This window comes from Phyllobates terribilis, unplaced genomic scaffold (assembly GCF_046119375.1).
Source record: "Phyllobates terribilis strain yellow unplaced genomic scaffold, ASM4611937v1 Scaffold_4__5_contigs__length_816908805, whole genome shotgun sequence".
Classification (NCBI taxonomy): Eukaryota; Metazoa; Chordata; class Amphibia; order Anura; family Dendrobatidae; genus Phyllobates; species Phyllobates terribilis.
The window spans coordinates 617,114,520-617,129,158 of NW_027362764.1; the positions used below are offsets into that span (position 1 = coordinate 617,114,520).

General features: G+C 44.9%; 1 protein-coding gene across 2 annotated transcripts in view; it reads right to left on the reverse strand.

Annotated features, from left to right (window-relative positions):
- Positions 1-14,188, reverse strand: part of ATP6V1H (ATPase H+ transporting V1 subunit H) — a 145,344-nt gene extending 131,156 nt beyond the window's left edge. Inside the window, exons 1-3 of one of the 2 annotated variants that reach the window (XM_073676727.1) lie at positions 14,033-14,188; positions 11,775-11,855; positions 9,885-10,004 (exon numbers count right to left, since the gene is read on the reverse strand). In XM_073676727.1, coding sequence (XP_073532828.1) covers positions 9,885-9,988 — 104 coding nt within the window. In that variant the 5' untranslated portion in view covers positions 9,989-10,004; positions 11,775-11,855; positions 14,033-14,188. The remainder of the gene's footprint in view (positions 1-9,884; positions 10,005-11,774; positions 11,856-14,032) is intronic. The other variant, XM_073676728.1, reaches the window with a different exon arrangement.
- Between the last annotated feature and the right edge of the window lie 451 nt (positions 14,189-14,639).

Sequence of the window (14,639 nt, forward strand, 5' to 3'; positions counted from 1 at the left end):
TCACCTTGTGAGAGCGCAGTGAGGTCAGTACTGGCAGCAGTGCAGGACGCAGCGCTGGAGAACAGCGAATAAAGGTGAGTAGAACAGTTTTTTTATGTGCATCGTGATGGGGAATAGGGGTGCCATGCATACCAAGATGGGGGTGAGGGGTGCCATGCATACCAGGATAGGGATGAGGGGTGCCATGCATACCAGGATGGGGATGGGGGCCACATATAATAGGAAGGGGGGGGGGCATATATACCAGGATGGGGGATATTAACAGAATTGGGGGACATTACCTCTATACCACTGTCAGCAGAAGACCTCCTCCCCCTTAACAGTGCATCGGGACCACATTTTTTCCTTAAATTTTTTCTATTTTCCTCCTCTAAAACCTAGGAGCGTCTTATAGTCCAAAAAATACAGTACATGGAATAAAGATTATACTTTTTATGACTTAGCCATGTGGATCCTTTTTTCTTCCTATAGCTCTTATTCCCATCTATGTGGTGCCAAGTACACAATGAGGCCACGTTCAGTATTTGGTCAGTATTTTACCTCAGTATGCATAAGCTAAAATCAGGAGATGAACAATCAGAGGAAAAGTATAATAGAAACCCGTCACCACTTCTGTATTCTTCAGCCACTTCTGATTTTGGCTTACAAATACTGAGGTAAAAAAACTGACCAAATACTTAACGTATGAACATGGCCTTATACTGATAGTTGTTGGAAAGTACTTGAAGGCTGTAATAAAGTCCAATGCTTAGAAAATACGTCAGGAAAAGCTCACAACATTAAAGTGTAAGTGACCCTCCACCCCTTATAGTAAATTTCAGTGACCCTCAGCCCCTCATTGTAAATGTGACTATACATTTCTAATGCATAAATCACTATTGCTAATGGCCTCCGCTCTGCTGTTAATTCTTCTGTATGTGTGATCGGTGTCCTGGATTCTTCATGGCCAGAATGGCTCTTGCAGAGGCATGGGGGATCGCTGTGGAAAGTGTAAACCATGCTTCTCCTGTCTGTTCTTTATTCTGGGATGGATAGACCACTGATGTCCTCATCGCTAGTCCATAACCCATCAATGGAAAGGGTCAGTTACCACAGCGCTCCCCGTGCCTCTGAACTGGCCATTTTAGCCATGAAGAGAGCGAGCACTAACCAGCAGTTAAAGGGGGAGAGACGGCAGAATAGAGGCCATTAGACATTACATTACTATGGAGGGTGGTGGGTCGCTTTAAACACATTTGTAGGGTGAACGCTCATCCATTTTACTAATATTGTTAGAGGATGCGGATTTTCTAACCACAAATCGGAATATAAAATCTGCAGCTCATTTTCCCTGCAAGAACATCTGAAAGAGAAAAGAGACCATCCCCTTCATTCTTGCACCCTCACGTCTGAGGAGAAACTGCAGCAGGGCATAATAGCTGTTAGCAGCACAATTGCTCATTTCCCCCCATTTTCTACTGAAACTAATTTTGGTTTTTGTGTCATAATGAAGGAAGATTATTTCTCTTCACTTTTCTTATTGCAGTAAACAATTCTACTAGTTGTATATGTTATAAATTGTAGAGTAGGACATTGATTTGGCCAAATCACAAAGCACAGAGCAATCTGCGGTGGTCTTACTGCCTCCGACCACGCAGGGAGAACCTGGTGATAAAGTGCCAATCAATGAAGACTTCAGGTTTCCAAAGTAATAAAGCAGTGAGAGAAGAAATTAGGATCAAAGCATTGGATGAAACCACCTCTACATCGATAATCAGAATATACAACCTATGGATCACACACCAAGGACCGGCAAGCGGTCTACCAGCAATTCTGAGATATTTTCAGAATTTATCATCAGTACTGAATGAGAAAGCAGAATGGGGGAAGGGACGGAGATTTGTGGCGGCTCACATCTCATCTGCAAAAGGAAGCCAGGGCCGAAGGAGGAAATCAAACATCAGGACCACGATTCATTCATTTTAATCATGGGCTCAGCAGTCATTCTGAGGTGACGGCATGAGACCGCTGAGATACAATGCACATATAGATGACACAAAAGAACAAATTTACCTGAAAGGGGTTTGTGCAGGACATAATAAAAACTAGTGATGGAGTCCAACATGCTGAACCCTCACAATCCTGGCGGTCATCAGGAGATTTACATACTGATGAATATATGCTGACCGCCTTCTCCTCTGCATCTTTTAATGGTCTCAATCAATGAGACCTGCACAACCCTCTTTAAAAATGTAAAGAATATTTCATGCAAACTATAAAAAAACAGACATCTTTACAGCGCCAGAAGATTTTAAAAATCTTCCCATCTTAAGATGCTCTCTGAGCCTTAAAGGGCAAGCTATCGAACAAAGTTCATCAGATCTTGGAATAAAAATACGTTCCACATTTGGATGTGATTAAAAAAAAAAAATGTTCCTGTGCTGAGATAATCTTATAAATGTGCCCCTGCTGTGTACTGTGTAATGGCTGTGTCTGACCGTGCAGGAACATGGTCTGATCATACCACAGCTCCTGGGCAGGGGAGGAAGCAAAAGAGTATACAGACATTACAGCACGGGATCACAGCTGATTCTGTGAGGTAAAACATTTCCCTGCCTGTTTAAGAAATGAGTTACCTCACAGAAAGCAGCTCCGATCCCCTGCTGTAATGTCTGCATACTCTTTTGCTTCCTCCCCTGCCCAGGAGCTGTGGTATGACCAGACCATGTTCCTGCACGGTCAGACACAGCCATTACACCGTACACAGCAGGGGCTCATTTATAAGATTATCTCAGCACAGGAGCATTTTTTTTAATCACATCCAATTGTGGAAATGAATATTATTCCAAGATCTACTTATACTCACAAACAAAGTTTATTTTAAATATTATCACTAGGATGAGTCATCAATATCATTGTGGGCCTAACCCCTGTGACCCCAACATTCACTAAAATCAAAGTGCAGTGGCAATGGCAACTTTGGCACAGTTATATAGCCAGACCTGAAGACAAATGTCCACAGGATACACCAATTGTCCTGATTTATTACATAATAAGCTTCCTAAAGGGGAGTACATGAAAATATGTTTTGCATCTTTAGCATGGAAGCTGATCGCTCCCATCTCTGCCCAGGCAATCACAACAATTTCTCAAAAAGGTGAAATTTCACTCAGGTCAACAAAACCCAAGACCCGACCAGTATTCAATCAACCACAGGCCACACATTTATATGGTCAGGTGTACAAGCTCATTCAGGCAAGTACAAAACGCTCTAGTAATGTGATTGGGTTCTTCAAGCAGCCATACACAGAGCCACCAAGACTGCCATTATCGCCCAGAAATGGAGGTTTAGAATCAAATGCGTATATGAAGCTAAACACATACATCTGATATCTATACTTAGAAAGTTGTGTGGCAAAACTGAAACGGACATAATAATTGAGCCAAATATATATAGATATTATAAAACGACTGGATCAGTCTGCACCAACTTTGCCACAAAGGTAAGTCCAGCACTTGAAGGGTTTAGACTGGGTCTCCGCTCTACCGCTCTCTACATATTCACAAAAAACGGAATACAAAAGCAAAGATCAATTGAAATATCTTCTGGACACCACTAGAGACGTAAAATTTCTGTGCATAGCAACTCAGATACAATACCCCAATGAAATGCAACCAGCATGGATTTATAGTAGTGTGACCAAGTTAGTCATAAAAAAAAAAAAAAAAAGATTATACTCACCTTCCGATGTCCTCCCGGTGTTTTCTCCGCTGCGTCCGGTATTTTGGGAGGCTCGCGGTGGTGTGAAGGACCTGCGGTGACGTCACCGAGTCATGTGACAGGTCACATGACTCAATGACGTCATGGCAGATCCTTCACAACACCGCGACCCATGCAGCAGACCAGACGGAGGGGAGAAAACACTGGGAGGACATCGGAAGGTGAGTATAATTTTTTTTTTTTTTTTTTTTTTTTAATTCTTTTTTTAGCAGGCTCTATGGTACCCAGGTCTGGATGAGAATCTCCTCTCCTCCAGACCTGGGTACCATCCGCACATTGAACCGTGTGATATCCGCATGTGCAGATGCAGTGATGCGGATGTCACGCGGTCCAATGCAAGTCAATGGCGGCGATTACGCTGCGTGTCCGCAAAATTAATGGACATGCTGCGGATTTTTCCGCAATGATAATCCGCAGCGGAAATTTCCGCAGCATGTGCACAGGACATGCAGATCATCATTGGGGACCATGGGGCACGTATTACCAAGCGTTTTTTTAGCGTTTTCGCGGCAAAAACGCTTGAAAAACGCATAGTGGGCACACAGCCTTAGGGTGCTGAATACAAATGCACGTCATAATTTTCAAATCTATATTTTTAAAATAAATAGAAAACCATTTATCATTTCCTTTATGCTTCACAATGTTGGTATATCGCATACACCCACAAACTTAAATGTATTGTAACGTGAAAAACTGGAAAAGTTCATGGGGTATGAATACTTTTTCAAGGCAATCATTGGCTGTATAGCAGTAAAAAACAAACCACACAAACAAAGTTATATACACTGCTCAAAAAAATAAAGGGAACACTTAAACAACAGACTATAACTCCAAGTAAATCAAACTTCTGTGAAATCAAACTGTCCACTTAGGAAGCAACACTGATTGACATTCAATTTCACATGCTGTTGTGTAAATGGAATAGACAATAGATGGAAATTATTGGCAATTATCAAGACACACTCAATAAAGGAGTGGTTCTGCAGGTGGGGACCGCAGACCACATCTCAGTACCAATGCTTTCTGGATGATGTTTTGGTCACTTATGAATGTTGGTTGTGCTTTCACACTCGTGGTAGCATGAGATGGACTCTACAACCCACAGAAGTTGCTCAGGTAGTGCAGCTCATCCAGGATGGCACATCAATGCGAGCTGTGGCAAGAAGGTTTGCTGTGTCTGTCAGCGTAGTGTCCAGAGGCTGGAGACGCTACCAGGAGACAGGCCAGTACACCAGGAGACGTGGAGGGGGCTGTAGCAGGGCAACAACCCAGCAGCAGGACCGCTACATCCGCCTTTGTGAAAGGAGGAACAGGAGGAGCACTGCCAGAGCCCTGCAAAATGACCTCCAGCAGGCCACAAATGTGCATGTGTCTGCACAAACGGTTAGAAATCGACGCTATGAGGGTGGTATGAGGGCCCGACGTTCACAGATGGAGTTTGTGCTCACAGCCCAACACCGTGCAGGACGCTTGGCATTTGCCACAGAACACCAGGATTGGCAAAGTCACCACTGGCGCTCTGTGCTCTTCACAGATGAAAGCAGGGTCACACTGAGCACATGTGACAGACGTGACAGTTTGAAGACGCCGTGGAGAGCCATCTGTTGCCTGCAACATCCTTCAGCATGACCGGTTTGGCAGTGGGTCAGTAATGGTGTGGGGTGGCATTTCTTTGGAGGGCCGCACAGCCCTCCATGTGCTCGCCAGAGGTAGCCTGACTGCCATTAGGTACCGAGATGAGATCCTCAGACCCCTTGTGAGACCATATGCTGGTGCGGTTGGCCCTGGGTTCCTCCTAATGCAGGACAATGCCAGACCTCATGAGGCTGGAGTGTGTCAGCAGTTCATGCAAGATGAAGGCATTGAAGCTATGGACTGGCCTCCCCAGACCTGAATCCGATTGAGCACATCTGGGACATCATGTCTCGCTCCATCCACCAACGTCACGTTGCACCACAGACTGTCCAGGAGTTGGCGGATGCTTTAGTCCAGGTCTGGGAGGAGATCCCACAGTAGAACATCCGCAACCTCATCAGGAGCATGCCCAGGCGTTGTAGGGAGGTCATACAGGCACATGGAGGCCACACACAATCCTGAGTCTCATTTTGACTTGTTTTAAGGACATTACATCAAAGTTGGATCAGCCTGTTGTAGCGTCGGCGTCCCTGCCCTCTGCTAGGCAGGGACGCTGTTCCCCTCACCTCTCTGCTCCGAGCCCGGCGTCCTCCTCCCGCTCTGCTGGCAGCGCGCGCTCCTTCCCGGTCACTGTGCTTAGGGCGCGCGCGCGCTCCCTCCCTCTTAAAGGGGCCGCGCACGCCGTCCTAAGGAGTCCCCGGCCAATGGCCGGAGGACTTCACCATATATAAGGCACCTCCTCCAAAATGGAGGTGCCCGAGCAATGTTGTTGCACTGTTCACTACTCTGCTTCAGCCCTCAGGTCCCGTTGCCAGTTACCTGCCTGATTCCTGCCAGAGTCCTGCCAGTTTGCTGTCTGTTTCCTGCCCGATATTCCTGCTACCTGCTTGCTAGCCTGAGGTCCGACGGTCTGCCTTACTACTCCTGTCAGTCTGTCTAAGGACCAGCTTGCCCGCTCACCTGGGAGCGCACCTCAACTATCTGCCTGATTGCCTGAGGTCCGACGGTCTGCCTTCCAACTCTTGTCAGTCTGTCTATGGACCAGCTTGCCCGCTCACCTGGGAGCGCACATCTGCTACCTGCCTGCTAGCCTACCTGGAGGCTCTGCCGTCACGTGCTGTGACCACCCGCCTGTCCAGAGACTTCTGCCCGCTCACCTGGGAGCGCTCATCTGCCGCCTGTCTGTTGGTCTTCCTGGAGGCTCCGCCGTCACATGCTGTGACCACCCGTTTATCCAGAGACTCTCGCCTGCTCACCTGGGAGCTCACGTCTACCATCAGCCGCCACAGGTCGTACCAACCCTTTACCCAGAGACTGCCCCGGTCACTTGCCGTGACCATCTGCCCGTTCACCCAGAGACTGCCCCGGTCACTTGCCGTGACCACCTGCCCGTTCACCCAGAGACTGCCCCGGTCACTTGCCGTGACCATCTGCCCGTTCATCCAGAGACTGCCCCGGTCACTTGCCGTGACCTCCTGCCCGTTCTTCTAGAGACTGTCCCGGTCACCTGCTGTGACTGCCTGCCTGGTCGCCACCCGCTCCCTTACAAGGACTGCCCCCTTGTATAGTAGCCCAGAGGTTCCGCCTCCCAGACCCGTTACACCTGTAGTGTGTTTTTCCACTTTAATTTTGGGGGTGACTCCAAATCCAGGCCTCCATTGGTTAATAAATTTGATTTCCATTGATGATTTTTGTGTGATTTTGTTGTCAGCACATTCAACTTTGTACAGAACAAAGTATTCAATGAGAATATTTCATTCATTCAGATCTAGGATGTGTTATTGGAGTGTTCCCTTTATTTTTTTGAGCAGTGTATATTGGAGAGCTGCCGCCGATTCTTTATAATAGATATATATCTATTATAAAGAATCGGCGGCAGCTCTCCAATAGATTACTTGTGTGCAGAAAATGAACTTTTTATTAACCCATGTGGCAAGATTTTAGTCATATCACATAGATAGATAGAAACCAGTCACTTAAGAGTTTCTACATTAACACACCATTATGGAGAAGTCTTTCAGGTACAATGGACGTCTATGCCCCCTGGTCTGGAGGAGTAGTGTTGACACATACACAATCTCAGACATGGCGGTGGAGATGATGTGTGTTATGTACACAGGGACTGTGCATACACATTACTGTAACCACATACCAGAATACCCACATCCAGGCCCTGTATTAGCAGACACATCCAGTCTTATACTGGAATTAGCATGACCAGACATAACGCCCACGAACCACAACAATATTTAGATATTCTCCTTACATTTTGAAACCAACATCCTGATAAGTTATTTTTTGACAAAGACAAAAAACGAGAACTTGCTTTTACATTGTGCTGCAAAAGAATCTCCATCTTACAACATAAGGCTACCTAGACAGAACATAAAAAAAACAACATCTTTGTAAATTTCCCTTTAAAAAGGGGGGAACTCGAGATGAATCTTTAGTAGTGTACTGCTCCCAGCTCCCAGCCATGCTGAGGACCATGCGCCCCTGAAGATGGACAGTTCAGATCAGTGCATGGTCACGCCGCTCCTCCGACCTGTCTACTAGCAGAAGGAGCTTTGCCTCTGCAGCTCGGGAGCAGAGTCGGGGACTGAAGCTGTTTGGGACATCACTTAGGCCTTGACTCGTTAAGGTGTTTTCACAAGTTTTCGGCTCTAACATTGTAAAGTCTTTGTGCTTCCTGTACACATCGATATAGTACAGTTCCTACTTTGTAGCAGAACAATGCTGTATCTCCATGACATGCATCTAAATATTAAAAAATGTAGTATTTAGATTAGATTTTCTGGTTTTTGACACAATTTCTGAAAAATCGTGGAATAATGTCACAGTTGCAGAAAAAAAAGCAAAAACCTGTTTTTTTTAAAAAAAATAAAATAAAATAAATATTATAATAATAATAATAATAATACAAAACTTCTCTCCCCTGAGATTAATTCAGACCAAATATACGGCTAATTGAACAGGCCTTGCATGCCCAATAGTCTAGTGGACGTGAATAAACAAGACCCATAGAAATTAGTCTATTAAAGAGGCAAAATCAAAATACAATGGCTTGCAAAAGTATTCACCCCCTTGGCATTTTTCGTGTTTTGTCACCTCACAACCTGGAATTTCACAGTTTTTTTGAGAGTTTGCTTCAGTTCATGTAAAGAGCATGCCTATAGCTGTGAACAATTGGTTCTTTTTATTGTGAAGCAAACAACAAATCGGACAAAATAACTGAAAACTTTAGTGTGCATAACTATTCACCCCCCCCCCTAAAGTCAGTACTTTGTAGAGCCTACTTTTGCAACAATTACAGGTGCAAATCACTTTGGATAAGTCTCAGCTTTTCACATCTTGCCACTGGGATTTTTGCCTATTCCTCAAGGCAAAACTGCTCCAGCTCCTTAAAGTTAGATGGTTTCCTCTGGTGAACAGCAATCTTCAAGTTTGACCACAGATTTTCAAGTGGATTAAGGTCTGTGCTTTGACTAGGCCACTCCAAAATATTTACACATTTCTCCTTAAACCACTCGAGTGTTGCTTTAGCAGTATGTTTTGGTCATTGTTTTGTTGGGAGACCTCCACCCCAGTCTCAAATCACTCACAGACTGAAACAGGTTTTGCGCAAAAATATCGCTGTATTTCGCACTATCAATCTTCCCCTCGACTCAGACCACTTTCCCTGTCCCTGCTGTGGAAAAACATCCACACAGCACTATTCTGCCACCACCAGGTTTCACTGTAGGGATGGTGTTCTTTGGGGTGATAAACCAACACAGTTTAGCACCAGACATAGAATTTACCTTGGTGGCCAAATCTGACTACAGCACCTTCCTCCATACATTTGAAGAGTCTCCCACATGTCTTTTGGCAAACTCAAAACGAGCCTTACAATTTTTGTGTGTAAGTGAAGGCATTTTTCTGCCAACTCTTCCATAAAAGCCACCTCTATGGAGTGTACGGCTTATTGTGGTCGTATGGACAGATACTCCAGTCTCTGCTTGGGAACTCTGCAGCTCCTTCAGGGTTACCTTTGGCCTCTGTACAGCCTCTCTGATTAATGCCTTCCTTGCCCGGGCTGAGAGTTTTGGTGGGTGGCCCTCTCTTGGCAGGTTTGTTGTGGTACTATGTTCTTTCCATTTGATGATAATGGATTTAATAGCACTCCAGTGGATCATCAAAGATTGTTTGGTTTTTTTTGTTTTCTTTTTTTATAACCCAACCCTGACTTGTACTTTTCAACAACTTTGTCCCTGACTGGTTTGGAGATCTTCTTGGTCTTCATTGTGTTGTTTCATTGGTGTGGTGGTTCACCAACTTAGACTATTTTTCAAAAATATTTAAACATAGGTTATAATTTAACAAAATGGGTAAAAATACAAGGGTGTGAATACTTTCGCAAGCCACTGTACTAGATGTATCAGACCTGACAAAAGTTTGCCCCTACATGTAACAGAAAGCCAACATTAGGAAAGCGGCAGCTGTCACTTACTGTAGATAAGACTGCCAGTTCACTTTGTTAGCCCGGACCTCGGCAGCTTTGGCTGCAATGATGTTTGTTGGAACAGCAGCATCAACGGCTCCTCGGATGTCCATCTTCACGTCTCTGTTCCTAAAAGAAACAGAAATATTTGCTTATTTTTAGAACAATTCTAAAATTAAAGGGTGCATACACACAGGACGGAAAGTGCACAATAAACATCTGTTACAATTCAATGACAAAATCCAAATGTGTCGCGCAAATGTTCCTGTGGATTTCACCCTTTGCAGGACAAAGGTTGAAATCCCTAGTGAAAATCCACAGTTCATATTTACACACTGCCGACTCACAATCTTCACCACAGATTAACACTTACATGTGGATCAGACAGGGTAAAATCTCATCCGCTCTGCTTGTGTTGTAATACAGTGTGAAATTTCCAGTAGGAACATCTACAGCGTCTGTCTCTTGTGAACAGACCCATACAGGCACAGTCTATGATGAGAGCACCGTGCCTTTATTGCTGGCGCAAGAGTTTGGCATATATGCCTTCTGTCCTTGCACTTCCCCTATACCATGGGGACTGCCGCGAGTCGCGCACCATGGGGACCGCCGCGGGTCGCGCATCATAGGTCGTATTAGTAATGTCGTAAAGTTAGTTATTTAGAAGGTGTCACCACATAACCAGAATATTTGAATAGGAGACTCTGTCAACCTGGGTTTATTTGCCGTATTTGACCATATGAAGATAGGGGGCACCCCATTCAGGGAACGCTTTATTAGCCAGGCAAGAAAGTCACATCAGAAATCCTTCTTGAGATTAAAATACACCTAAAAGCAGTGGTCACTCTACACACTCTTCCCCAATTTCGTGGAGTGCTGCTATTTCACATTCAGTCTCAGGAAGCAGAAGGGTAGAGACCTCAGCGCCATCACACATTGCTAATAGTATCATATGGCTGCAACTTCCCTTTTGTTATAGGACTAGTAAGTCCCAGCAGCAGTTTCACTAGTGTCACTGGTAACATTCCTATTCGATCACTTCCCAGGACTATCAGCCATTGTAGACCATGTAGGGGCTGTCAGTAATAGGGATGTCTGATGAATGGAGAAGCAGAGTGGCCATTCTTGTGGGTGCTTAGCCAGATTTTTAACAATTCGCCAGGAAAGAAAACGCATTTATTACAGGGGATTTTAATGTGATTAATTAAGTATATGAGCTATTAATGGCTGGGGCTGTATGGAGAGCACTTGTGGTTTGCACCATTCTGGAAGTCCTATGGTGGCAATATAATGGCACCGTCATACACATCAACTGCTTTGAATTATTTGTTTGGTTTTTCTTTTCTTTTTTTATCAACATGTTGAAAACCAATTAATAAAAAAAACTAAATATGTTCTGGATTTGTCATCATTGTGTATTATTACAGATAATATGCCCCCAATAATGAGTTTTTCATGCAGTTATCGATACATGGTCTGTACTGAAATCCCTGTGAAATCCGCTCGCATAATGCAAAGGACACCACTTATTAAAGTGGTTCCACATGGAGTCCCCCAGAAGCTGTGGCAGGGGGCCGTGGTAGATCAGCCTCAGCCTAATTCGCATCTGCATTGGCAGCAGTTCCGACTGTAAATCCACGGCAGAAACTCAGGGGTCAACCCAACGTATTTATAGGGTCATGCGGCTGCTCCTTGACATGTCACAGTAGGGGGTCTATTATCCCGAACATATCAGGGGATTGTACTGAAAGCAGAGTTTACAGAACCTCACACTCATTCTTCACGTCCTCACTAGGAGCAGCCTCCTGTGATGGCACAACAAGACGTCTGTTGTCTGTAAACACTAAGGGAGCGGCACGCCGTCCGCACCGGCAGGATCTCTCCTGCCCTCGGCCTTACCGGTAACTAGTAGAGAGCAGGAGTCTCCGGATTGTGGCAGAGCAATGCTGGCCGGGGAGAGAGTCTACAGATAATCAGGTCCTAAGAGAAAAAGGAAAGATTATAGTGTGCGGCGGCATTGTGCCATGAAGATAATGAGGAGCTCACATGCTTTATTACTCTGGGCATCCGTCAGCAAACAGCAAGAGAACAAGAGGGGGCGCTACTGCAGCTTCTTCAGAGGCGGGGTGTGACCCAAAATCATTCATTCCCCGATCCCTTATATCATCCATCGCACAGAAGGCTTCGGCCAAACGCATGACAAGTACTAAACGGCAGGTCCACTGTTGTCCAGCTGGGTGACAACCATTTACAGGTGAGATCACCGCCCTATTGGCTGTCATCCAGCTTTCCCGGATAGTTTTGTAACTAATTATGTAGAAGACACAGCACAAACTGGGATGAGAAGGCTTCTTACCACTTTTCCCCCATGTATTCTCTGCTGGCAGCTTACATGGACACGTCCCTACTGACACCAACTTGTGAATTATCTGAGTGATGACAGCTTCAGCAGAAATATATTATTACCAAGGAGAGGAAGCTGGATTTATACAAACATTGGAGATCACACACAAGTGATGTCTGTATGTTCTGTCCATGCAAAATACAGAGAATAAATGTGCTTTCCTGCACAAATTGTGCTGTTTCTTTAAGAGGGTTGGAGCATAATAAGGGATAACTTGCTGATTGCTAGTGATCCACCACTGAGACCCCGACTAATTCTGAGACCTGGGCTCTGGAGCCCCCCACTTGAATGCAGTGATGGCCCCACTGCTCCATTCACTGATTATGGGACTGATGGAGAAGGGGAGCACTGTATTCAGCCATCTCCAGCAGTCATATAGACAATGAACAGAGGAGTGGTGTGCATAGGATCGTCACTGCATTCAGATGAGATCAATCTCAGGATCCGCGGAGGTCTCGTCATCAGGATTCCCTGCGGTCAGTAGGTTAAGATCTATACTATAGATTCACCAACTTGTCACAAACATTTTTACTTTGCCATTTTTGCAATGTGTTTATATAGAGATGATAAAATAAAAGACCAGAGTCAGACTCTGAACTTCTCACATATTTTTTGCTTTTTTTATTTCAAAACATTAACATCTATGGGAAAAAATGGGACCGATGAGGATCTAGTGGAACATGCAGTGTATGGAAATAACACCATGAGTGAAGAAAGAGAGTGTATAAAAAGCAGAATGTGTGTGAATGGCCCTTACTGTCATTCAGTCCCAAAGACCCTTGAGCTGAAAGCTGGGGACACATGGTGATGTGTCACGTGGCAGCAATTCCCAGACAAATCACAAGCCAAAAACATTTGTGCAATTTTGTGTCATTTTAAAACTAAAATTTTCCTAGAAAAAAAAAACCCAAAAGAAAAAAAAAAAAAAACACTGATAAATCGCATGAAAGATGCAGTTATGTGAACTTGCATTAAGGTCTATTGCAAAGTGATTCCCATGCAACGTGCAAGCATCGAATGAAAATCCAACACATCTGTAAACATTTGTGACCCTGTCGCAGCCTCGGCAGATCGAAGGTCACGATGTGACACAATAAGAAATGATTACATGTGATGTAACACCAGGATCGGGGCAGTACTTGCCCAAAAGAAAACCTGGACGCTAAACCCAGCAGAATATGATTTCCCATCAAGATAACAATGACATACAGGGGTGTGCGGGGGCCGGGGGCACGGCGGAGCTCTGTGATCCCAGCATGACACTGAGATGTTACCATTCCCTCACTGCCATCCAGTCTCTGCTGTAGAACATCTCCTATAGTCTCTGCTATTTGGGGGAAATGTTAACCCTTCAACACTGTGCACAAAAATACTTTAGCACAGGTTTGCATCTTCTGCAATTATCCTTGTATTGGGAGCAAAACCAGCATTAACAAGGGGGTGCTGCCCCTTACAGCAGGTGATCTACCCCCAATGCAGGCAAATCAGCGACCCCAGCAGTGACATGACAAACCCAGCACTGCTGCACAGAACACACTGCTGTATGCAGCACTCAGCGCCTAATGGAGGCTCTGTACAGTTATGTGACCGTGCAGACAATACACAACACATCGGGGGGCACCGACCGCCCAGTAACACCTAACAGCATCACCAAGGCCAGAGCAGCACTGACACCGGAGGCCGCACCGCCGCCATACACGCTCCATCCCATGTAGACAGCACAGCGCTCAGCACAAATGTCCTCAGCACTCACCTCCAGCACAGCCTCGTACCGGCGCCAGCAGCGGACAGACAGCAAGATCCTCACACCGATCCCAATGACCTCTCCGCAGCACTAACACAGCTGACAAGTGGTCATGTGACGGAGCTGGGTCAGGTGACTCCACACCGGAAACAGGTAGTGGCAGAGCGAGATGCTGGTCACGTGATGCTGTAGCGCGCCGCAGACTCAGCGGGCGGGGAGGAGATGTCAGTCTGTGTCTATGTGTGTGCGTGTATATACATGGCGTAGGAGTGTGTATATATGGTATAGGACTATGTGTATACATATACATATATATATATATATATATATATATATATATATATATATATATGTGTGTGCGCATGTATATATATGGTGTAGGAGTGTATATATATATGAGTGTTTGTATATATATGGCATAGGAGTGTGTATGTATATATATGTGTGTGTGTGTATATATATATATATATATGTGTGTGTATAGGAGTATGTATGTTTATGCGAATGTATATATATGGCGTAGGAGTGTGTATGTATATATGTGTATGTGTGTATATATATATACAGTGGTGGCCAATAGTATTGGCACCCCTGCAATTCTGTCAGATAATACTCA